General features: G+C 46.2%; 1 protein-coding gene across 1 annotated transcript; it reads right to left on the bottom strand.

Moving 5' to 3' along the window:
- Positions 1 to 4,048: 4,048 nt before the first annotated feature.
- Positions 4,049 to 25,423, bottom strand: CLIC1 (chloride intracellular channel 1). Its single transcript, XM_030197440.1, has 6 exons — positions 24,944 to 25,423; positions 8,880 to 8,989; positions 8,151 to 8,276; positions 7,506 to 7,612; positions 7,217 to 7,398; positions 4,049 to 5,179 (listed from the first exon to the last, which is right to left on the bottom strand). The coding sequence occupies exons 1-6, from the start codon at positions 24,980 to 24,982 to the stop codon at positions 5,018 to 5,020; spliced, it is 726 nt and encodes a 241-aa protein (XP_030053300.1). The 5' UTR covers positions 24,983 to 25,423; the 3' UTR covers positions 4,049 to 5,017.
- Between the last annotated feature and the right edge of the window lie 292 nt (positions 25,424 to 25,715).

The following is a 25,715-nucleotide window of genomic DNA, read 5'->3' as shown; positions in this document are numbered from 1 at the left end:
AGCAGATATTATTCTAAGATGGGTGAACATTTGTGACCGTCTAGACAAAAGTCTGCGATCCAAAATATTGAAAATGATTTTTCACGTTAGGGGTCCAAGTTACACGTTTGAACTTCTGTCACTTTTCTTTTTTCCATATAAAAGAATAGGGATTGAACCGTTGTATTACAAATCCATTAAAGCCTCGTGTTTTTGGTTTCCGGAGACTTTAGCTACCTTTTCCCAGAGGCAGTTTCTACATGCCACACTGAAATAAGTCTCTGCACATTAGGTGCAAATTAATATCAATTAGCTCTCACATACTAGCACCAATCTTTGTGGACTGTGACCGGATACATTATATATACACACACACATACAGAAATGCTCAGAATTCCTTTCCACATGAAGTCTTACAGTATCCCTCTATTCTATAGAAAGCGCTAAAAAATGTGATGCGTAAAGTTGGGCGAATGTGCAATTTGAGTGAGCCGAGCGCTGATAATTGGCACTAATTAGATTTAATTGAAATAGCCGTGCCTAAGTTTTATGTGCTAGTTCGAAAAGAAGATGCAGAGAGGTTTGTGGGTGGAACAAGGGCGTTAACATTTACACACGTTGTTAGAAAAGGAGGGAGGAATACGTGTCGATGTAGGTGTGTATATTTACAGCACATTTCAGTTGGAGCAAATGGCCGCACCTAATTCCTGGGCTTAAGCGCTATTCTATAAACCATGCCTAACTAAGCACGGTTTAAATAGTGCTTTTTTTCGTGCCACGTGTAGAATTCACCCTTATATGTAAATTTACTTGTAGAAATCAAACTTTGCCTTGGGGAAAACCAGGTTTGTTTCACCAGAGAAAATTAATTCTTAAAAAGGTATCTGCACAGTTCTTGCAGGCGATAGGCAGGTCAGGGATAGGGGAGAGAGATTCAATACATTTCAAGTAGATTAGAGGAGTTCTAGTACCATGGGAACTGGAATTTAATTTTCATTTGAAGGTGTCTGGCCCTAGAATCAGACTCTATAGATGACCGAGCTGGCACTAGCCCTAAATTAAACCAGACCTCATTTTAGAAGTTGGGCCCCTCCCCCACAAATTGGCCACTACGACTCTTGGCACACACTTCGCAGAAGGGGGCTATTTTAAAAGCGAAAGCTAACTTTGGACAGATCTGGGACCCTTTTGTTCAGAGATTTGTATCATACACTGTGGACAGTAGGGGAGCAAGATCAAGGGTTATGCTGTTGCATGTAGACTTAAATGTGTCAAGTTCCTTCTTTTAAGATGTAAAAGGTTGTGTGGGATGGGGCAGGGGGACTGAGCAATCCACAAGATCTATTCAAGAAATTTACCTTTTAAAAACTGTGCCTTTATCGTTATATAATAGCTTGGCAAACTGGTCATTTATACTTTATAGGTATGGTATCATGTATGCCAAAAAAGGTACGCTACAATAAATAAAAATTGTTAACGATAAGAGAAGGCAAAGGCAGGGGGGGTGTTATTTGTGAGACAGCCCATTCCAGCTTTTCAACCCATGTCGGGCTTTCAGGGAACAGGCAAAAGAATGCCCGACACCTACAATCCTTCCCAGGAATAATTATCTCCATTCCCACCAAATGCAGTCCCACTTAACAGAGAAAACACACACACAGGTATCAGCCCCCTTTGAAGTCTATCACACCTATAAAGTCAAAAACCAAACAACCTTTGTATAACTTTATTGAAGCTGAACAATACAGTGACAATTTGCATGGACAAACTCCTCCCTCCAAATGTATTAATTCCCCCTCATACTGTTAGGACCCATTTTCACTGACCAGGCTTTGGGGTGGGGGGAAGATAGGACAATGGAGGGCCGTGTCATGTATTCACAAAAATATATTGCTGCTTGTGTTTTATCTGGAGGAGTTGTTTGTTTTTTTTGGAGGGGTCTGGCCTTTCTGCAGATCCAGGACAGGCAGGGCCTAGGGGGATATGAACCATTCCTGCCAGTGTTCAATATGAAAAACTGGGACAGGGTCAGGACCCTCAGGTGGGATTCATTAGCACTTTTTTTTTTTTTTTTTTTTTTAAAGAGCAGGCTTAGCCAATCTGTTTGCCTTTGTACTGCATGCCCATTTCTGTAAATCCTACTGGTCTTCAAGAAATCAGAACTGTTAGTGGGAAGGTTGCATAAACTCATATTAAAATAAAGATTTGCACTGCACAAACTACAGCCAGTTCAGAGTATCTCCCTTCTGATCAAACCACCTGTCCCGATAAGCTTACCTATATGGAAGTGCATGCTGGTTCTTGAATAAAGTAGCCGCAATCCTTTTCACCCCACACCCAAATATTCACAGGGAGGTGGTAGTGAGTGGCTGCAGCGTGCCAATCTAGGCTGCCAGTTTTCCTACAGTGCTCTCAGGGACAAGACCCCCTCCCCCCACTATGTGCAGACGTACCCACCACTTTGTATTAATAGAATTTTTATTCCTGTAAGAACACTGCCTGCCTTCTACATTTCATTTAAAAGGCTTGGGCTGATTTATCAGAGGCCTAGTACTGGGAATCACCATGTCTGTCTATGTACATATGCATACCCAGCCCATGCAATTATTAACTAATCAGTCCCAGAACTGAGGTCCCTATTCACAAAGTCTTAAGAAAAGCTTAGAAAGTTTTAATTCTTGAAATCCTATCACGGGTGGGGTTAATCCAACACATTAAAAAAAAAATAAACCAGCAGCCGTTATCTGATCCTACTATGTCAGTTCTGGGTCTCATCTTTTGCCTGCTGTTAGACACTGCAGGAAGACTGCATGCATTCTACCAAGTAGACTCAAGAGGGTATTCTTGCATTACAAACAGGCTTCCCCTCTCACCCACACCTTTTCACCTATTTAATTCCATCTGCCAAAAACAGGGGGTTATTTTTATTTTTACATTCTGTGCTCAAAACTCTCCCCCTCCCCCTCCCCCTGCAACTCAGCCCTATGTCATCTTTCTAGACCACTGCATCAATGTATTTCAAAGTTCTATACAATTCTTTCTTTTTTTGTTTTTCCCCTTCCTGTTAAATTTTCTGTACTAGTTGTGTCTCAGGATTGGGAGAGGGAGGGGTGAGGGTCTCATTTTAAACTTTACAAGTTTAGCTGTAGGTATATCTAGATCAGAAGAGACAGGCTGAACCAGGGAACTGATTTTAATACATCCCCTACGCAGGCATCTCAGATCCTAAGGGCGTCTTTTACTACGGCTAAACGTTAGAGACACCCGTAGGAATGCATTGGCGTCTCTAACGTTTAAGCATGCGCCAAAAACATGACTGCGCCTTAGTAAGAGACCCCCCTCAGTGTATTAGGCAATGAGAGAGCATGATGGTAATTAAACCAGAATCCACTAATTAAATAGTCCCTAACACCTAGTGTTTAAATCATTTTTAACTATAACCAATATTTTTCACAGTATCTTTTTTCGGGGATATTCAGAATTTTTAACAGCGCAACCATCCAATCATTTTTCAATATAGTGATGGTGCTGTTTAACTCGTCATAATTCCACCCGTTTTCTTATTACTTTTTAATTAACCAAATCTAAAAGTCTTTATATAGTAAGTTCAAACTTCTCAAATAATGAACTGCAAATCAAATAAATCAAATAAATCAAATAATATAAATATAACTTAGCTTTTAAATAGCTGTATGTAACATTGATTCTCCAACTTCAAACCTCCGCCAACTTGGCCAGGTTTCGAATTTTCTTCATCAGGGAAGAGGTTTGCATCTTAGATATTATTTCGGCATCAAAATAAAATGGCAGCCATTTTATTTTGATGCCGAAATAATATCTAAGATGCAAACCTCTTCCCTGATGAAAAAAATTCGAAACCTGGCCAAGTTGGCGGAGGTTTGAAGTTGGAGAATCAATGTTACATACAGCTATTTAAAAGCTAAGTTATATTTATATTTATTTGATTTATTTGATTTGCAGTTCATTATTTGAGAAGTTTGAACTTACTATATAAAGACTTTTAGATTTGGTTAATTAAAAAGTAATAAGAAAACGGGTGGAATTATGACGAGTTAAACAGCACCATCACTATATTGAAAAATGATTGGATGGTTGCGCTGTTAAAAATTCTGAATATCCCCGAAAAAAGATACTGTGAAAAATATTGGTTATAGTTAAAAATGATTTAAACACTAGGTGTTAGGGACTATTTAATTAGTGGATTATGTTTTAATCCCCACACCATGTAAATCGTGGTCTCCTTAAGTTAGATTAATTAAACCAGAATGGCACAATCCTGTCACTTATGGCATGAAAGCTAGCCATGTGTCTAGTGTTACTGCGTAACTTGTCACACCCATCCAACACACCTGTACATTAACTGTGTGCTGAGAAACACTACAGGTTTGGGGGGGGGGGGGGGGGAGATGAGTTGCCACCAAGAATCCCTTCCAGGTGCCAAGAGGGAGAGTAACAGGGGATCTGCTCCGAAAGGGACCTCCTAGATTTAGGACAGGATTTCTCACTTCCAATGATTTTTCTTCAAGGGGAGGGGAGAAAGACGACTTACAAGCTAAATAAATTCTATCCACCACCATGTCCCTCCTCCCCTAGTAAGAAGGGCCCCAGTCTGAAATAGGTCTTTCTACTCCAGGTACACTAAAAATTAAGTTTCACCAATGAGACAAATAGTTTAAATAAAAAAAATAGTAACAGGCCAAGAAAGGTGGATGACAAAAATCTGGATCAAGTCCTGCATCCCTCTGGACAAGATTCTTGTGCCTCTGTGGCATGGACAGCAGCAGATCAGGGAATCAGATTTCTGTACAAGAATTTTTTTTTTTTTTTTACCATACATCTACTTTATAGGAAAAATGTTGTCGAGGCCTCTGCATTTCAGCCATGTCCTGCCCAAACCGTAGCCAGGAAAAGGAAGGGCGGCAGCTCTCCGAAATCTATTTCTTCGAGATGCGCAAAGATTCCTTCAGCAAAAAGGCTGTTCTCCCCACCCCCACCCTAGCCCTGGGATCCAATATGGTCACTTTAATGCTTTAGCCACCAGCTCATAAGCTATCTCGATCTCCTGTGTGGCGGGACAGGTGCTGGAAAACTCTTCCCGTTCATAGGCATGCTTCAGGTAACGGTGTATCCCCGTGAACTCAGCTGGGATCTTAAAGGCACGGTATTTCTCACATACCACCTAAAAAGAGAAGCAAAGGACACCTTGAGTAGGCCATACAGCCTTCCTTAAGTTTTTGGCTTCACAACCTAAGACATCAATATGCAGGTGGCAATGTTTTTGAAATGCTGACTGCTGCCAGCTAAGCTGGACTCAAATATTCAATGTCAGACCATGGCCAGGCACAACTGGCCAGGAGGCAGCTGTTGGCGCTTGCAGGTTCTAGCCAATATTCAGCTGGGACCCACATAATACATGCATTTCACTGATCTTTCTGACCCCCTCTAGGTAAGGTCTTAGGCAGGGGCGACAGGGGAGGTTGCACAGGGCCTCGTGCTTCTAGGGCTCCCGCATCTCTGGCACGTCTGCCCTCCTGTCTCGGAACACTTCCCTGCTCCATACCTTAATGTGCATCCACATTCTAGTAGACTACTACTACTACTACTACTACTTAACATTTCTAGAGCGCTACTAGGGTTACGCAGCGCTGTACAATTTAACAAAGAGAGACAGTCCCTGCTCAAAGAGCTTACAATCTAATAGACAAGTGAACGGTCGGTCCGATAGGGGCAGTCAAATTGGGGCAGTCTGGATTCACTGAACGGTAAGGGTTAGGTGCCGAACGCAGCATTGAAGAGGTGGGCTTTAAGCAAAGACTTGAAGATGGGCAGGGAGGGGGCTTGGCGTAAGGGTTCAGGAAGGTTGTTCCAAGCATAGGGTGAGGCGAGGCAGAATGAGCGGAGCCTGGAGTTGGCGGTGGTGGAGAAGGGTACTGAGAGGAGGGATTTATCCTGTGAACGGAGGTTACGGGCGGGAACGTAAGGGGAGATGAGGGTAGAGAGGTAGTGAGGGGCAGCAGACTGAGTGCATTTGTAGGTAAGAAGGAGAAGCTTGAATTGAATGCGGTATCTGATCGGAAGCCAGTGAAGTGACCTGAGGAGAGGGGTGATATGAGTATATCGGTTCTGGCGGAATATGAGACGTGCAGCAGAGTTCTGAACAGACTGAAGGGGGGATAGATGGCTAAGTGGGAGGCCGGTGAGGAGTAAGTTGCAGTAGTCCAGGCGAGAGGTAATGAGAGCGTGGACGAGAGTTCGGGTGGTGTGTTCAGAGAGGAAAGGGCGAATTTTGCTGATGTTAAAGAGGAAGAAGCGACAGGTCTTGGCTATCTGCTGGATATGCGCAGAGAAGGAAAGAGAGGAGTCAAAGATGACTCCGAGGTTGCGGGCAGATGAGACGGGGAGGATGAGGGTGTTATCAACTGAGATAGAAAGTGGAGGAAGAGGAGAAGTGGGTTTTGGTGGAAAGACGATAAGCTCGGTCTTGGACATGTTCAGTTTCAGGTGGCGGTTGGACATCCAGGCAGCAATGTCGGATAAGCAGGCCGATACCTTTGCCTGGGTCTCCGCGGTGATGTCTGGTGTGGAGAGATACAGCATCAGGCAGCGATTTTCCTATCCTGACAGCTGCCGAGCCCAGAAGCCTCCTCGCTGCTGTGTCCCACCCCCTTTTGATGTCAGTTCCTGCTTCCACAAGGGCGGGACACAGCAGCGAGGAGGCTTCTGGGCTCGGCAGCTGACAGGATATGAAAATCGCTGCCGCTGTCTGCAGCTCTGCTGAAATGTGGTGGATGAATATCAAGGTATGGGGTGAGGTGGGGTTCTGAGACCTCTAAACCGCCTTTCAAACTGATAAATTATGGCATATGGTGGCAGGCGCGGGGGACCCACTGAACTGGTCTGCACAGGGCCCCGCAATTGCTAAGACCAGCCCTGACCCCCTCCCACAAGCACCAACCCTGGAGCCCTAGGACTCATCCAGAGGTGAGCCCTAGTGTCTAGTGGGATGGGGCTGGTCTTTCTGCTCCTGCTCTGTCAGCTCTGGGTCTCAAAATGGCAGCACCCACCCCCAGCTGTAGTTCCACGGCAGGTCAGACACACTGAAAAAAATTGACCCCTAAGCTCTTTGGGGAAGGGACACACAAACTCAACTTAAAGGAGAGAACACTGACAAGTACTTGAGTGGGTTACTCCACTATCCCCATAGCTCAGGTCTCACCTGCACAATGTGGAGTTTGGGGAGCAGGTTGCAGTCTGCCAGTGTCAGCTCATCCCCATCCAGGAACTTGCGGTGCGACGTCGTCTCGTCCTCAGCACTGTTCTCATCGATCTCATCTGGTAAGGGGGTATTCAGGTAATCATCAAGAACCCGCAGGGCTTTCAGAAGCCCCTTCTCCAAGTCTATGGGGCGAAAACACAGGCAGAGGGGATTAACAAGAAGCCCCTGCCCAGACCTCAACCCAGCTTCACTTCCCTTTTGTCATCTCCATAGCCCAGTTAAAACTCACTCTGGTTTAATTCCGGTCGAGAGTTTTTGATGTATGCTGAAAATTTGGCAAAAACATCCAAGCCAGCTGTGTTAGACTCTGGATTCTTAGGAGCAAGCTTGGGATATCTGGAGGGATAACATGGATTGGGAGAGGGGAAGTAAGAAGAGAAACATTAATGTGATCATGCAATGCTTAGTCCCACCCACATGCACAGAGCTCTGCCAATGTACCTTATTCCTGCTCCCACAGCACCCCTTGCTAGTCTAGTACTAGAGACCTACACGCCCAGATCTGCTGAAGACACTGCACTCCGGTAGGAACCCGATATTCCAGTACTGAAACCCTCCCCCCTCCCACACACACACACCTGTGCCAACACCTCATTCCCACACACACACACCTGTGCCGACACCTCATTCCTGTCCCACAGCACCCCTTGCTATTCTAGTACTAGAGACCTAAAGACACTGCATTCCTGTAGCAACCTCCGATATTCCAGTACTGAAACTCTTCCCCCTCCCACACACACACACCTGTGCCAACACCTCATTCCTGTCCCACAGCACCCCTAGCTATTCTAGTAGCAAGATCCACCCCACATCTGTTCTTAGCTCCCCCCTCCCAACGGCAGTTCATAAGAGGGCTGTGCTATGGCTCACTCACTTTGGGGGGCAGAGGGTTTCCTCCAGGAACTCTTCAATCTTATTTGTATCTGTCCGCACCTCCCCTCCATAGACCAGGAAGGGGGGCTGTGCTCCGGGGGCTATGTCTTTCAGAATTTCTGGTTTCCTATAATGTACATGAGAAGGGAAAAAGTGAAAGAAAAGGGCCACAGGAATGTCTCGAGGTTAAGTCATAAAAGCTATCAGTGTACACAGCTCTGTACAGCAATAGCCCTGTGTATACTTCTACAACTTGGAGGGAAGGATGCCCTGTCCCGTAAGCAGAAGCAATCCAGATCACAAGTACCTGGCAGGATCTCCAACAGTAGTTAAAGTCCATGCTGCTTACCACCAAGACTCGGGTATCTCAAGAGATATTTCTGGACTAGGCCTGTCCAAGTTACGGCCTGCAGAAGCTCGACAATTCTAAGGATCTTCTCCACTGTGAATTGGCTTCTCTGAAAGCTTGTGCCATGTGATGCCAGAAGTTTCAGTTGGTTTTCATGAGACTTTAAATCACCTGGTGTAAGCTTTCAGAGAGCCAAGCCACAGCAGGGAAGCAGGAATTCCATTGTTTCTTCTTTTGCTGAAGCCAGAGGTACATATGAGAGCGAGAGACAGCGAGAGCAAGAGCGGTGTTGTCCAACTTTTTTTCTTTTAATCAGGGTTCACATTTTATATTTCACACAAGCTTTTAAAATCCAGTTTTGCCAACTACACACTCGCTCACCTCTTCATGTCCACCGTGGTGACGTTAAAGGTGACACCCTTCAGCCACAGCATCATAAATAGGCGCTGAGAGAATGGGCAGTTCCCGATACTCTGCCCGTCGCTGCCAGCCTAGGAGAGACACCAGACAGGAAAATTAGAAGCAGGCCCTGGAAGCCGGTTGTTCCCGGAGATAGCAGAACATGATTCTTGCTAAAGCTAACTCGGGGATGGACAATCTTTATACAGAATGTGATTTCTGAATGAACATAAATTACCAGAAAGTATGTTACCGTATGTGTCTGTCATTACGTTATGTTTAAATATCTTTATTCACTCAACAGCAGAAACAATATAGAACTGCAGAATCCATAAGAGAACAAGAACAGTCAACATACAAAAAAAAACAAAACAGGTTGTCTCCCCCTCTCATTACTTTTGAAACTTTAATGAGCTCTACCACTATTCAGAATATATTTGCAAAGTACAGTATTTAAAATTGCCACTACTACTTAACATTTCTAGAGCGCTACTAGGGTTACGCAGCGCTGTACAGTTTAACAAAGAAGGACAGTCCCTGCTCAAAGGAGCTTACAATCTAAAGGACGAAATGTCAAGTTGGGGCAGTCAAGATTTCCTGAATAGAGGTGTAGTGGTTAGGTGCCGAAGGCGACATTGAAGAGGTGGGCTTTGAGCAAGGATTTGAAGATGGGCAGGGAGGGGGCCTGGCGTATGGGCTCAGGGAGTTTATTCCAGGCATGGAGTGAGGCGAGGCAGAATGGGCGGAGCCTGGAGTTGGCAGTGGTGGAGAAGGGTACTGAGAGGAGGGATTTGTCCTGTGAGCGGAGAACATGGGTAGGAGCGTAAGGGGAGATGAGGGTAGAGAGGTAAGGAGGGGCTAAGATCGAGTGCATCTGTAGGTTAGTAGGAGAAGCTTGAACTGTATGCGGTACCTGATCGGAAGCCGGTGAAGTGACTTCAGGAGAGGGGTGAAATGAGTATATCGGTCAAGGTGGAAGATAAGACGTGCAGCAGAGTTCTGAACGGACTGAAGGGGGGATAGATGGCTAAGTGGGAGGCCAGTGATGAGTAGGTTGCAGTAGTCGAGGCGAGAGGTAATGAGAGAGTGGATGAGAGTTCGGGTGGTGTCCTCAGAGAGGAAAGGGCGAATTTTGCTAATGTTATAGAGGAAGAAGCGACAGGTCTTGGCTATCTGCTGGATATGCGCAGAGAAAGATGACTCCGAGGTTGCGGGCAGATGAGACGGGGACGATGAGGGTGTTATCAACTGAGATAGAGAGTGGAGGGAGAGGAGAAGTGGGTTTGAGTGGGAAGACAATAAGCTCGGTCTTGGCCATGTTCAGTTTCAGGTGGCGGTTGGACATCCAGGCAGCAATGTCGGATAAGCAGGCCGATACTTTGGCCTGGGTTTCCGCAGTGATGTCTGGTGTGGAGAGATAAAGCTGGGTGTCGTCAGCATAGAGATGATATTGGAAACCATGAGATGAGATCAGGGAGCCCAGTGTTGCCTATTGATGTTTATGCATGCCATTTTCTGTGTATACAACCCTGAGCGGCAAACAAGTCACAATTATAATAATATATTTCGGCCATACACCAAAACATAGTACCCGCTCAAACACAAAAATCCAGCAGTAAATCAAGCAGTCCAAGACTTGCTCTAAGAAGAATTATCAAACGCTGGCTGGAACAAAACAGCTTTTAAAGCCTTTTAAAATTTGTCCATAAGGCGCAGAGTAGGCAAAGAAATCCAAAATCTTGGACCTGTACTATATAAAAATTGAATTCTTATACTTGTCAAGAAAAACAAATCAAGCAAACGTGCGTGGGATAAACATAAAGGAATCCTGCTCAGAAGGAAGGGATCCCCAGAAGCTTAGCCGGTGGTGGGAGGCAGGGCTGGTGGTTGGGAGGCGGGGAAAGTGCTGGGCAGACTTATACGGTCTGTGCCAGAGCCCGTGGTGGGAGGCGGGGTGGGTGGTTGGGGGGCGGGGATAGTGCTGGGCAGACTTATACGGTCTGTGCCAGAGCCCGTGGTGGGAGGCGGGGTGGGTGGTTGGGGGGGCGGGGATAGTGCTGGGCAGACTTATACGGTCTGTGCCAGAGCCGGTGGTGGGAGACGGGACTAGTGGTTGGGAGGTGGGGATAGTGCTGGGCAGACTTATACGGTCTGTGCCAGAGCCGGTGGTGGGAGGCGGGGCAGACTTATACGGTCTGTGCCCTGAAAAAGATAGGTACAAATCAAGGTAAGGTATACACAAAAATGGCACATTTATCTTGTTGGGCAGACTGGATGGACCGTGCAGGTCTTTTTCTGCCGTCATCTACTATGTTACTATATTAGAAGAAACTAATCGCAAGGGCAGAGAGGGCTGATGTAAATGCAAACTTGCTGAAATCACTGGAGAAATTTTATTTATCACTCAATACCAGTAGTAAGCAAGGGTGTAGCCAGACCTCGCAGGGGGGGGACAACAACAAATTTTGGTCGTCCACCCCCACCCCCCCCCCGCCACCACCTCACTGCTCCCCGCCGCAAATACCTTGGCTGGCAGGGTTCCCCAACTCCCGCCAGCTGAAGCCTTGGTCCGCCGCGTTGCCTGCCCTGCTCTCTCTTCCCTTCACGTGCTGCACGCTCCTTTTAGTGAAATTGAGCATGCCGGACGTGAGGGGAAGACAGGCAACGCAGCGGCGCCGCAGACTGGTGCTGGATGAAGGCTTCAGCTGGAGGCCCACCAGCAAAACCAGATGCCCAGAAGAAATTGTAGCTACGCCATGGTAGTAAGATCTTATATTGCATTCTATACACAATAGGCAGCCAATGTAAAAAAAAAAAAAAAATGGGCAGGAGTGATGTTCAAAATGGCTCATTCCTAGAAGCACACGGGCAGCAGCATTTTGAGCTATCTAACGATTGTAAAGCATATTTTGGTCTCCTAGGTGGCATGGAGTTCCACAGCTGTCATTCTCCTGCATCTGTCTAGCAGTCCCTCCAACAGCAATTTTTTTCTCAACACTTGATATACCACAAGTGATCCCCGAGACGACTATGCAGTTATAATTTCTAGTACTTTGCACTGTTCCTAATGGGTTATATATTGTACCTGGGCCTACGTGACTTGCCCAGGGTCACACAGAGCTGCAGAGGGAACTGGACCTGGTTCCCCAGGTCTGCCACCCGCTGTGCTAACCAACTGGGCCCTTCAAGCCTTCGACACTGGACCTATTCCCTCAGACAACTAACTTTGAGGTAGATGCACTAAACGTTTTTCATCGTTAAATGAGCCCTCAGGGAAGAATTTCCTATCCTTTCCATGCACTTAAGCCTATTTTCCGACGACAGTAGCAGCTAACGAAAACGGAATGGAGATGAGCAATTAGTGTGAAAACCCCATTGAAACGACATGCACTAACCTTTTCCGATTGCCTTTACGCAGGAAAAAGGCAGGAAAACTAACGAGAGGTCTGGACCTCTCGTTAGGACAGCTCCGTGGCAGGAAAAAGTGTTAAGTGAAAAAATAAACAAACTTTGAGCCAATCCCAGCGCATTAGCAGAGCTAAAAGCGCTGTGATTGGTCCAAAGGACCTCAGAAAACACATAAAAAAATAAAAATAAAAAAAGGATCGGGAGGGGGCAAGGGCGCTCATCAGGAGCGTCCTGTACGGACGGCCTTGCCCCCCCCCCCACACTTTCCGCCGCTCCCCCCACCCCGAAAAAGCAAACTTCTAGAAGCCCCTGCCCCCCTCCCTTCCTCACTACTCTGTCACCTCAGCTCCGCCTCCCGACATCCTCCGTCCGCGCCCCGCCCCCTTTTGGGGTCGTCGCCGCCATTCCCCTCCTCCATCGGGCCCCCCTTCCTCTTACCGGGCCCGTGCAGCGCCTCTCTCCTCTGTCCGAAGGCGCTGCACGGGCAAGAAGAACGCTGAATCAGCTGATGCCTGCCTTCGCCTAGCTTCGATAGAGCGTCTTTCTCCTCCTGGGCCCGCCCCTGTCTGACGTCAGTAACCTACGTAGGTTACTGACGTCAGACAGGGGCGGGCCCAGGAGGAGAAAGACGCCCATCGCGAAGGCAGGCATCAGCTGATTCAGCGTTCTTCTTGCCCGTGCAGCACCTTCGGACAGAGGAGAGAGGCGCTGCACGGGCCCGGTAAGAGGAAGGGGGGCCCGATGGAGGAGGGGAATGGCGGCGACGACCCCAAAAGGGGGCGGGGCGCGGACGGAGGATGTCGGGAGGCGGAGCTGAGGTGACAGAGTAGTGAGGAAGGGAGGGGGGCAGGGGCTTCTAGAAGTTTGCTTTTTCGGGGTGGGGGGAGCGGCGGAAAGTGGGGAGGGGGCAGGGGCTGCTAGAATTTTGCTTTTTCGGGGTGGGGGGAGCGGCGGAAAGTGGGGAGCAGCGGGGGGGGGGGGGGCAAGGCCGTCTGTACAGGACGCTCCTGATGAGCGCCCTTCCCCCTCCCGACCCTTTTTTTTTATTTTTGTTTTTATTTGGGAGCCATGTGCTTGCGATTTGACTGTGTTTTGACTGTTTGTGGCATGCGCAGAGCAGCTAACATAACGCTTGGCTGCTCTGCGCATGATTTGGGGGCCGATTAACGATGTGTATTGTGATTCTTTGATACATTGTACGTTTCACTACCGATCTCAGCATGTGTGACTTTTTTTTTTGGTGCATGTTTCGTTATTTTAAAATCGTTAGGGACTTTAACGATTTAGATTTTTTTACGTTTGGTTGCTGCATCTGCCTCTTATTCAAGAGCATGCTCCACCTTCTGCCATATTCTGAAGGAGCGGTAACCATCAAGTCAATCACAGGCCACACTATAAAGGCCCTTTCTGTTTTTCAAAGCAGGACCAGTTTGCCAAAAAAATAAAAAGCTCAACGTGAGACAAAACCACCACTTGAGAAGGCGACAGACACCCTGTCAACCTCCACCATCCCGCCTCCACCTCCACCTCCCAGCCCCTTCACACCGGCTATCCTCCCTCACCAGTTTATAAATCTCCCCTATGTTTTCTCTGGAGGCATTTGAGGTGGTGTCACCTTTTTTGAACAGATCTTTTGTTTCCTTGCAGCACCACACAGCTCACAGTAAGTTTCAATTGTATGATACTCTGTCTTTGAGAACAGAGTGGTACTTTGGATAGCACACAGCTCTGGATCACTAAGAGTTACATGGTACAGATATGAAATAGAATAACTGATGAAGGTATGCCAGCAGCTAGTCTGAGGAAAGGTGGCCAGAACAAGACAGGGGGCTACGTGAGGAGCACTGCAACAGCATAAATGCATTATTACAATCCACAATACAAATGACACGGGAACAAAGTAATGGAATTCAAACACGCGCAAGATAAACACAAAGGAACCCTGTTTAGAAGGAATGGATCTACGGAATCTTAGCAGACTTTGGGTGGCAACGCCAGTAATTGGAGAGTAAAACCAATGCTAGGCGGACTTCTGCGGTCTGCGCCCTGATCGTGGCTGAATAGATATGGATGGGCAGGAGTGTAAATTTTAAGGGGCTTTGACGTTAGCTTCAGAACTTTTAATACAGGAACAGTGCTGGGGCAGACTTCTACGGTCTGTGCCCCGGGAAAGGCAGGGACAAATCAAACTCAGATATACATATAAAGTATCACATATCATGTAAAATGAGTCTATCTTGTTGGGCAGACTGGATGGACCGTACGGGTCTTTATCTGCTGTCATTTACTACGTTAATCTTTGGGGTTCTACATGGAATGTTGCTACTAATTGGGATTCCGGAATCTTCAGACGTTTTAGTGCAGGAACAGTACTGGGCAGACTTCTACGGTCTGTGCCCTGAGAAAGGCAGGGACAAATCAAACTCGGGTAAACATATAAAGTATCACATACCATGTAAAATGAGTTTATCTTGTTGGGAAGACTGGATGGACCGCACAGGTCTTTATCTGCCGTCATTTACTATGTTACTATAAGTTTGTCCCCGTGGGTTCTCTCTCCATCCCCGTCCCCTTGGGCCTTGTCTCCATCCCCATGGGCTCTGTCCTCATCTGAAGAAGCCTCGAACACTTATGATTTTATATTGAAATGTTTTTATTAAAAAATATAAAGAGGAATATGCTATGCAACTGTTTATAAATCACAAACAGAAAACAATTAACAACAACGAGCAACTATAATAAACCCACCAGCACCCTCTACCCTTCCAACCCCAACAATAGCTGACTTCTACTACCCCCAGGAATCCTACTTCACCCTGTTAAAATGTCCAGGGGTACAAAATACACCTTGTTCTGTATGCCCTAGAGGGGAGAAATATGACCTGGTATTTGTGACCTGGATTGGCCACTGTTGGAAACAGGATGCTGGGCTTGATGGACCTTTGGTCTTTCCCAGTATGGCAATACTTATGTACTTATGACCTATAAAGCACTGTTATGATTTTTGAATCTGTGGATGAATAAAAAGTCATCAACAGTCTCAGGATTCAGTCTAGCTCTCCTGTCTTCCACAGTCCCTCCTGCAATAGAAGAGGTCTTCTTAGAAGATGTGATGGTAGCAGGAAGGTATAGGATCCCCCGTGTACATTTTGATAGTTGTGGCCAGCATGTTTGCTTGTTTTTCCAGAACATCAAAATAGCGTTGTCTGTATCACTCAAACAAACAAAAGTCCAGGTCATTAACAAGCTTCAAAGTAGAAAATGACATAGGGATAAAGTTTAAATGTCTAGATGATGATGACGGCAGAAAAAGACCTGCACGGTCCATCCAGTCTGCCCAACAAGATAACTAATATGTGCTACTTTTTGTGTATACCCTACTTTGATTTGTTCCTGTGCTCTTCAGGGCACAGACCGTATAAGTCTACCCAGCACTATCCCCGCCTCCCAACCACCGGCTCTGGCACAGACCGTATAAGTCTGCCCAGCATTAGCCCCACCTCCCAACCACCAGCTCTGCCACCCATTCTAGGCTAAGCTCCTGAGGATCCCTTCCTTCTGCACAGGATTCCTTTATGTTTATCCCACGCATGTTTGAATTCCGTTACCGTTTTCATCTCCACCACCTCCCGCGGGAGGGCATTCCAAGCATCCACCACCCTCTCCGTGAAAAAATACTTCCTGACATTCTTCTTGAGTCTGCCCCCCTTCAAGCTCATTTCATGCCCTCTCATTCTACCGCCTTCCCCTCTCCGGAAAAGGTTCGTTTGCGGATTAATACCTTTCAAGTATTTGAACGTCTGTATCATATCACCCCTGTTCCTCCTTTCCTCCAGGGTATACATGTTCAGGTCCGCAAGTCTCTCCTCATACGTCTTGTAACGCAAATCCCATACCATCCTCGTAGCTTTTCTTTGCACCGCTTCAATTCTTTTTACATCCTTAGCAAGATACGACCTCCAAAACTGAACACAATACTCCAGGTGGGGCCTCACCAATGACTTGTACAGGGGCATCAACACCTCTTTTCTTCTGCTGGTCACACCTCTCTCTATACAGCCTAGTAACCTTCTAGCTACGGCCACCGCCTTGTCACACTGTTTCATCGCCTTCAGATCCTCAGATACTATCACCCCAAGATCCCTCTCCCCATCCGTACCTAGCAGGCTCTCACCGCCTAACACATACGCCTCTCTTGGATTTCTACTCCCTAAGTGCATCACTTTGCATTTCTTCGCATTGAATTTTAATTGCCAAACCTTTGACCATTCTTCTAGCTAAATATACAATGTGATCTACCCTTTTTTTTTTTTTTTTTAAGAAGTGAGGACTGGGGGGGTATGGAAGGGGGATGGGAAAATTAGGTTGGGTGAGGGTTGATGGCATACTTAGAAGTTAAATCACTGTGGTAATCAAACATATAAACGGCAAGTGACCGACTCACCTGCAAATGCGCAGTAGAGACTTCCCTCTCTGTCCCGCCCTCGCGTCAAGACGTGATGACGTCAGAGGGCGGAACAGAGAGGGAAACGGAGTGGGAGTCACTGTCAGACGCTGCCGCCTGGAAACGAACATCGCGCGCACCAACCTCCACCCTCCCCGCCGCCGCTCCCGCCCTCCTCCGTATCGGGCCCCCTGCACTGACCTGACAGTGCCTCTCACCTCCGTGTGGAAGCTTTCACACGGAGGTGAGAGGCGCTGTCAGGTCAGTGCGGGGGGCCCGGCACCGAGGGGGGGGGGAGTGGCGGCGAGAAGGATAGCTGCAAATATCGCCCGTTTTAACAGGCTTAATGGCTAGTTTATATATACAAATGTTGGATGTTGACCACTTACTGGTGTTGGAACTGAATGCCGGGCCACGTCCGGCCAGCAGCACTGAATTTCCAGGTTTCGGAGCTAGCTAACACGATGCTGAATACCGCACTTAGCCAGCCAAATGCCACCTTCACTCCCAGAATGCCCCCAAAATACCCAGTTTTCATTTTGGCGCTAACGGGTTATATTCAGCAGTACTAAGCGGTTACGTGCCATTGAAAGTCAGCAGATTAGCCCTCAAACAGGCTCTTTAACTAGCCAGGAGCCATTTCTGGCAGGTTAAATTGTTTCTGAGATCAACTTGGTGAGTTTTAGCCGTGTGCATTTGAAAAAAAAAAAAGTTGTATCCTTGAATAAAGTGTTGGCATCTTCTGTAATGTTTCTCTCACTGATTAAATATTTTTGTTGGTAGCAAACAAAGTGACGAGGTACAAGATGTTTTGAGAGATCAAGGGGAGCTGCCATTTTGACCTGAATATAAAGTGATTTAGTGTACCTCATACACAGTGACCCAGGAGGAGGGTTGGTTTTTTTTTTAATGAGGAAAATAAAAAAAAAGTGATCATTGTTAACATTTGGATGAAATCATGCCTAGAATTCTGACCAGGTCTTCAGCAAAACCTATGGAAAAGAACCAGACTGCTTGGGTGGGGTGAACAGAGGATAACATGGGGCAGGAATGTTGTTCCTTTTACAGAGCAAGCAAGGTGGGCCTGGAAGGGTGCTATGCTTGGAATTTAAGGCATTCGACCCTCCATGCACAAGATCCGTACAATGCACTATCTGGGACAGCGACCTGGCTCTGGCCAGGGTGCAGAGACAACCGTGGTGCACTGCGATTCATAAGCAGGAAACCAGACAGGATGTGCCTACTGTTTCTCTAGGTGGGTCTTGGCAGCGCTGCTTGATTTCAAGCGGAAGGAGCATGTCAGATCACCTGCTCCTCTTGTGCTGACAACTTGGCAACCCGCCACCTAGAAACAGAGAGATGGAGGTGTGCACAGAGGCTGTCCCGGGAGCTGGATGCAGCCTGTGGGATGACCTATTTGGGAGGAGGAGACAGGAGAGGCCTGTTCTGGGAAGACAGCCTGGCTGCTCATACCCAGCCCTCTCCTGCCCCAGTGCCAAACAAAACACAGGCCCTCCCTCTGCCTCCCAGAACTCAGGGTTTTAGTCTCTAAGTAGGGTGGGGGGGGGGGAGGTTTCAAGAAAGGCCAGATTATTTAAGATGAGCCCAAGAATGGCAACGCACACGCAGGAGACTGGATACAAAAAGCCCTCTGTATTCATCCATTTAGTTCTGCAGGGCTGAGAGGGAGCATGTAGCTCAGACTGTGGCCTTTTGTTTGAGAGTTGCAGAATGCACCAGCAGCAGGGCTTGCATTAGTGGGGGTGCAAACAGGTTAGTTGCCCAGGGATTCTGAAACTGCAGGTGCTGGTGGAGTTTTGGGACACCCTCCCAAATTTTTGCCCTGGGCATCAGCATGTTTAACATCGGTCCTGACTAAGGGAGATGTATGTGGAGGTCGTTCAGTGCTGAATACCACAGAGCAGCCAGGAAGAACCATGTTAAATATTAACTCGCTCCGATTCACCTTTCCACTGAATGTGCATTCCTAAATCTGACAAATGCAAGGAATTAGAGACAGCACCGGCCTCCTCTCAAGATTATCAGGAGCTGCTTACATCCCCCTGTTCTGTAAACTGCATAGCTAATGCTTCACAAGCATCCCACAGGAGTCCCCAAGATCCAGGCAAAGAAATGAAGATAAGAGATTAAAGAAAAGCAAGAGAATGGCTGGAAGGGGTGTGGAGAGTGTTAAAACTATTTCAAAGCAGCCAAAAAGAAGAAAAGGGACAAAAGCAGCAGTCACATGACTTGCTACAAAAGTCAGTGTCAGGAGAGGGATTGGAACCTGTATCTGAAGAACCACACTGGAATTGTATGAGCCAGGTCAAAGCATCAGACTCTGAAAACACTAAAAAAAAAAAATGAGCACAGACTATTATTAACACCGAGGTCCCAGGACCTCCCCCAGGCATTTATCAGTAGCCAGAAAAATGGCCTCCCCTTGGTCAGATAGCAGAACATTCCTGGCCAAGAAAAAAAAAAGGCGAACTTCAACTATTGGACCCATTCCAGAAGTTATGACCCTCAGCAAAAGCTAATATCCATCTAAGGAGCTGGTGCCTTTAATGTCCTAGAAGATCTAAGTATTTCTGGCCCCCTGAGAATATCTACCAGGTGTTTTTTTTAGGTGAAAAAGAGTCCCTGCTTAGACTTCCCCCATTGGCTGCAAATTTGTTCCCACACTCCCGAACAGGGCCGGGCTGTGAAATGCAGGAAGAGAAGCCTGGAAACGCCACAGCCTCTAAGGCCACAGAATAGAGAATGACATGGGGACAGGGACCCGCAGTAACCGCGAGGATGGGGACAAACTTTGTCCCCATGTCACTTTCTACTTTGAAGCCTATTAAATCAACTGGACTGTTATGTTTGATTGATGCAGACGACAATATTTTTTTCTATTTGTAATTTAAATACAACAGTTACACAGCATACTGTTCCTTTTTATACTTTAATAAAAAGATTTAAATATAAAATCATAAGTGTTCGAGGCTTCTGCAGATGAGAACAGAGCCCACGGGGATGGGGACGGGAACAAATTTTATCCCCGTGTCATTCTCTATTCCAGAAACCATGTGAGAAAGGGGGAAAATCCTGCATATTACCATTACCAGGGAATAACTTAAATCTCCCACTACAGAGCAATTTTGATCTATGCCAGGTTTGATTCCTAGCTGAAATCGTATGTGCTTGACCAAGCAGGAACCTTCTTAATTAATTTCTGGCCTCCATAACTAACTACCAACATTTTCAAGAGAGCAGAGGTTCCCTATCAACTCCCCAAACCAGGTTTCATCAAAATATTCTTCATGATCCTTTCTCTTGCTTGTCCATTGTTAATGTTATTGGGGTTTTTTTTTTTAACATTCAGTCTAAGAAACACAACTTATATAATACACCTAAAATTCAACAAAAGGCGTTGGAGTCCAGAAACCACCCAGTCAGTGCCACACATCATAATAAAAATTCCAAGAAGAAACATCCATAAGTAAAGTATCCAACTAAAGTCACAATACTATACGATAAAATACATGGTACCAAATATAGTCAAATGTATCTTATTATGTAAGTTTACATAAGTACATAAGTATTGCCATACTGGGAAAGACCAAAGGTCCATCAAGCCCAGCATCCTGTTTCCAACACTGGCCAATCCAGGTCATAAATACCTGGCAAGATCCCAAAAAAGTACTAAACATTTTAAACTGCCTATCCCAGAAATAGTGGATTTTCCCCAAGTCCATGGTTGTTTCTCTTTAGGAAGCCGCCCAAACCTTTTTTAAACTCCGCTAAGCTAACCGCCTTTACCACATTCTCTGGCAACGAATTCCAGAGTTTAATTACACGTTGAGTGAAGAAAACATTTCTCCGATTCGTTTTAAATTTACTATGTCGTAGCTTCATCGCATGCCCCCCTAATCCTAGTATTTTTGGAAAGCGTAAACAGATGCTTCACATCTACCTGTTCCACCCCACTCATTATTTTATAGACCTCTATCATATCTCCTCTCAGCTGCCTTTTCTCCAAGCTGAAGAGTTTGTTGTGAAGGAACCGCCTCAAATAGTGCTTTCTGGGCATCCCCCCAGGCTGCAGTGTCTCTACAGAAAGAGCAGTTACAGCATGGGAAAGGGGAGGGGTAGGATTTGATAAACCGCCTACAGAATGACATGGGGACAAAGTTAGTCCCCTCAGATTTTGTCTCCTTCTCCACGGACTCTGTCCTCATCTGCAGAAGCCTCGAACACTTTATGGCTTTTATATATAAATCTTTTTATTAAAGTATAAAAAGGAATATGCTGTGCAACTGTTTATAAATCAGAAAAAGAAAATAATATTTGTTACATTTATACCCCACATTTTCCCACCTATTTGCAGGCTCAATGTGGTTTACAAAGTATCGTAGTGGTGATTGCCATTACGGTTGATAACAAATACAAGGTTGTATTATAGTCAAAGGTAGAAATGTTTCAGGCATCATGGGGTCGAGGATAATAAATTGTCCAGTACGATCGATCGTAGATGATCTTGTGTTGCTGGGTTTGGGGATTTATGTTGGATCAATGGGATAAGGTTTTTTTTTTTTTTTTTTTTTTTTTTTAAAAGAGGTGGGTTTTCAATGATTGCCTGAAGCTTAGGTGGTCATGTATTGTTTTCACTGCATGCGGGAGTCCATTCCATAGTTGTGCGCTTATGTAGGAGAAGTTGGATGCGTGAGTTGTTTTGTACTTTAGTCCTTTACAGTTTGGGTAATGTAGGTTTAGGTATGATCGTGCTGATCATAATAGAAAACAATAACAATGAGCAACTATAATAGCCCCCCACCACCACCACCACCCTCTACCCCGACAATAGCTGACTTCTATTATCCCCAGGGCTCCTGTTAAAATGTCCAGGGGTATAAAATACAACCCATTCTGTATGCCCTAGGGGGGGAGAAATATGCCTTATGAAGCACTGTTACAACTGATGATTAAATCATCAACAGTCTCAGGATTTTGTCTAGCCCTCCTGTCTTCCACAGTCCTGCAATAGAAAATGTCTTCTTAGAAGATGTGCTGGTAGCAGGAATGTACAGGATCCCCCATGCAAATTTTGCTTGTTGGGGCCAGAATGTTTGCTTGTTTTTCCAAAAAAAAAAAAATCAAAATATTGTGATCTGCATCACTCAAATAAACAACAGCCCAGTTCATTAACAGGCTTCAAAGCAGAAAATGACACAGCCCTTCCCATGGGCTCTGTCCCCATGGGATCTGTCTCAGTCCCCATTACCAAGCTTACCGCAGGTCCCTGTCCCATTGTTGAATACCACCTTTCTGTGGTTACAACCAAACGTGGTTTACAAAGGTGTAGGCCTCAGTCGCACACTCCCTCAATTTATTATCAGGGATATTGTACAGGTCCAAAACTGAAGACAAAAGATTATTATAGGTCCACTAGTAAGAAAGGCCCGTTTCTGAGGCCAATGAAACGGGCGCTAGCAAGGTGCTTTCATTCCCATTCCCCTCCCCTTGTTGCTGGACTTACCCTCCGTGCTTCAGGGTGGTTGTGGGCGCCCCGCCCCGCGACGTAGAGAGTGGCTGGCTGGCTCCCTCGCTGCCTGTGACCTACAGCCTGCCTGGCTCACTCCCTCCGTTCGTCCTCGCGTAGAAGATTGATGTATGCCCCGCCCTCGCATCAAACGTGATGACGTTGAGGGCGGAGCGATGCGACTGGTCAAGTGTCATAGCTCCGCCCTCAACGTCATCACATTTGACGCGAGGGTAGGGCAAACAGTAATGGGGCTAAATTCCGATCTCTGGCACCTCACAAACCGGAAGTTGCAGCTTCATTAGAACGTTGAGGTAGCAAATTATGTGCGGAAGGGGCGTGGCTGTGGGTGGGTCTATCAGTGAGAGTGAGTGGTGCATGAGTGACAGTGAGTGGTGACAGCCTAAGTGCAGGGCTCCAGGGTTTCCCTGCCACAGAGTGAGCTTCAGAATGTGAGGTGAAAATTATTAATATAGATGATGAGGACCTATCAATAAAACAACTGAAAAGAGGCAGTTATGCTCTTCCTTCCCCCAACCCCCTTCTTTTTAGCAGGACAAAAGGAACCACCTTACAATGCGCACACACACATCCGCGGGGGGGGGGGAGGAAGGAAGTACACAACATTTTACCCACACAGCCGCCCATGTGCAAAGGCAGCAAATGTCATATCCCTTAGCAACACTAGTATAGCTTTATTTATAGTCAATTAAGGCAACGGAGGAATAATTTAATGTCTTGTCTTGGTATCTACAAAGAGGACCAAATAGATCTCATGCACATTCATTGGGGAAATCCTGAAAACCCCAACTGGATTGCGGCCCAAAGAGCCAGGGCAAACATGGAGCTCGAAACAAGCATGGCATGTTAAGAGCTTTTTGACATGCTACAAGCCCAACACAGAGGGGCTGAATCTGCTGCGTTTCCAGCCCCCCCCCCCAAACTCAGCCCTCACTTTGTCAGTTATCCCCTCTGCCCGGAAGTTTCAGGAAGAGTCATTTAACCTCACTGCACATACTTAACAATCCATAAACTCTCTGAGTCATGCACAGTCTTACAGGAGCAACAGCACGTTCAACCCAGTTTCTTTCTCACTGGGCTCCCAGAAGGTGAATGCCCAGCAGTATCCACAACCCTAACCTTTTAGGAGGGGGGCCTTCATTGGGTGGGCTGGGCGCAATACCAAGGGCAGCAGGAGCCAAAAAGCAACATCTTTAAATAAAAGAAAATGGAAAAACACCTATTTTGGGGCACAGGCCCTCTTTATATTACCAATTATTACTCTGTTCCAGAAATATTAATGGATAAGTCAGCTTTGTATAACATTCCTTTTTCTTATTTAGTAGGGCAATTAGCTGGCTTGTGTCTTGGTTTTGTCACAAACTATAGGCAGGCTTGCTTAACCCTTGTAACGAGCTATACATTTTAACAAGTGTCTGTTTGTCTCAAAACAGGCTTTAAACTTAAAACAGGGATATTTGCAGTGAAGGACCACAGAGTTATAGGTATTCATTACAAAGAGCAAATGATGAATATTTGAGAAAAATACCAAAGAAACAGAATTATGTGAAGGTGATCTTAGAGGTCAGAGTTGAAGAATACCAGATAAGTATGAGAGAAAATAGAAGGCACTAAGTGATCGGACAAAAGTAAGCTACAGTAGTCTGACAGCTTCCGAAGGAGAGAAAGAGAGATTTTATTTTCCTTATACTGAAATTTGGACTGATATAAATAATTCAATTTTCTGTAATACTGGGATAAAAGAATTTTTATTGTAATCATTTACTCACTCTAATAAATGTTAGCATTATTATAAAAGAGACTAACTGAACTCAAGTGTTTTCCCTTTGCAAGAAAGGCTTGCATTTTTCTAGTCTCTTCTGTTCTGCTCCCTTTAGTGGCAAGAAGGGAGTGATATATATATATCTCAACATCTGGATAGCTCTTTATAGCAAAGTCTTGTGTAAGGAGCATACTACAACGTGCTAGCCTTACATCGCCCACCCTGGTCCCCTGGAGAGCCCCTCCCCCCCTTCACACCCAACAGACAGCAGCTGGTAACATCTAGCAGTCTGGAAAACTTTGTCTCTATGGAGTTGGTAAATGCAACACATATTACACCTTTCAGGGTGCAGTAAAGGACTTTCTTAAAAGTGGGTACGTTCAAATGCCTCCTACAATCTGTCGTTCTATACAGAACAACCGCTGCTGGGCTGATCCAGTCCCCATTTACACAGTTTCACGCAGGGATCTGCTGCAGTTCCCATTTCCCTACCGATTGCAACCCTGCAAGTCCCTGCATGCAAGGAACGAAACCCAGGACTGGATCAACCCTGTGCCGAGCAGATCTGGAGCCAGCCGACACCCACACCATGGCCACACAATAGCACTTCTTTGACGTTACTACACAGACACACTCCAACCCCTCAAGAAATGAATCCGACTGCAGCTTTAGAAACTAGCAAACTTTCCCTTAAAAGTTACTCCAGAACCAACCCCAGGGCAGATAACCAGAAGGATAACCAGAAAGGAGGGAGGCAGGAGCATTAAAACAGAGAAGAGAGTTTGCATTGCCTGACTGGGCCGTCCTTTCGTTTCCTGGGGGAAAAAAAAGGGTGTTTTGAAAAAGTTGGGATCTTTTAGCAAAACGTTCAGGGCGTCTCTTACCTTTACAAAAAGCTCCACCTGAAGCTGATCCTCCGCCATGGTGGGGAGAAGAGCCGCAGCCAGATACCAGCAAAACCCCAGCAGAAAGTTCTCACCCTACAAGGCTGTAGCCCAAACTTTCCCCTTTTTAAAGGAGGGACGTCGGATCTCTGCAACAGACCCCCCCCCCCTCAGGTCAACCTCCTCAGGCCAGGGGGGCTCAAAACAATCCAGCAGCAAAAATCCACGAGGGATACGACCACCTAGCCAGAAGTTGGTGCAAAGATAAGAGGACTTCTCTCTGAACGAGCGAGGCTGCAGGGCCAAAATCTTCGCCGTCTCAGTCCCACCCACTGTAAAAACTCACTTTGTCAGAGCAGCAGAGAGACAGCTTTTTTTTCTCTCATGCAAAATGCAAAAAAAAAAAAACCCCACCCAGGCAACAGGAACAGCCTTTGCAAGGCAATGAGATCACTGCCCAGCTCAGATCCTGGGGCAAAGGAGAGAAAAAAAAAAAAACTACAATCCCACAGACCTTTTTTTTTTTTACTTTTCTACTCCTTCTTCCTTTTTAACATCTCCCACAGGCTCTTAGGCTAGTCGATTTCCTGCAAGAGGCCTAAACCCACTTCCCCTTTTAATAAACGCCAGCCGTTCAGCTCAAAATAATACACATCTGTTTGGCTGGCTGAGGGCTCCTCGTTTTAGGCTTACTCCAAGTTCTCCTGCACCTTTTAATCCATTTTCCTGACTTTCCTTGCAATATTTGCGCGCTTGGCTTGGGGGCTTGAAA

Source organism: Microcaecilia unicolor, chromosome 3 (genome assembly GCF_901765095.1).
Source record: "Microcaecilia unicolor chromosome 3, aMicUni1.1, whole genome shotgun sequence".
In the NCBI taxonomy this organism is placed as follows: Eukaryota; Metazoa; Chordata; class Amphibia; order Gymnophiona; family Siphonopidae; genus Microcaecilia; species Microcaecilia unicolor.
This window is presented reverse-complemented; position numbering and strand designations above follow the sequence as displayed.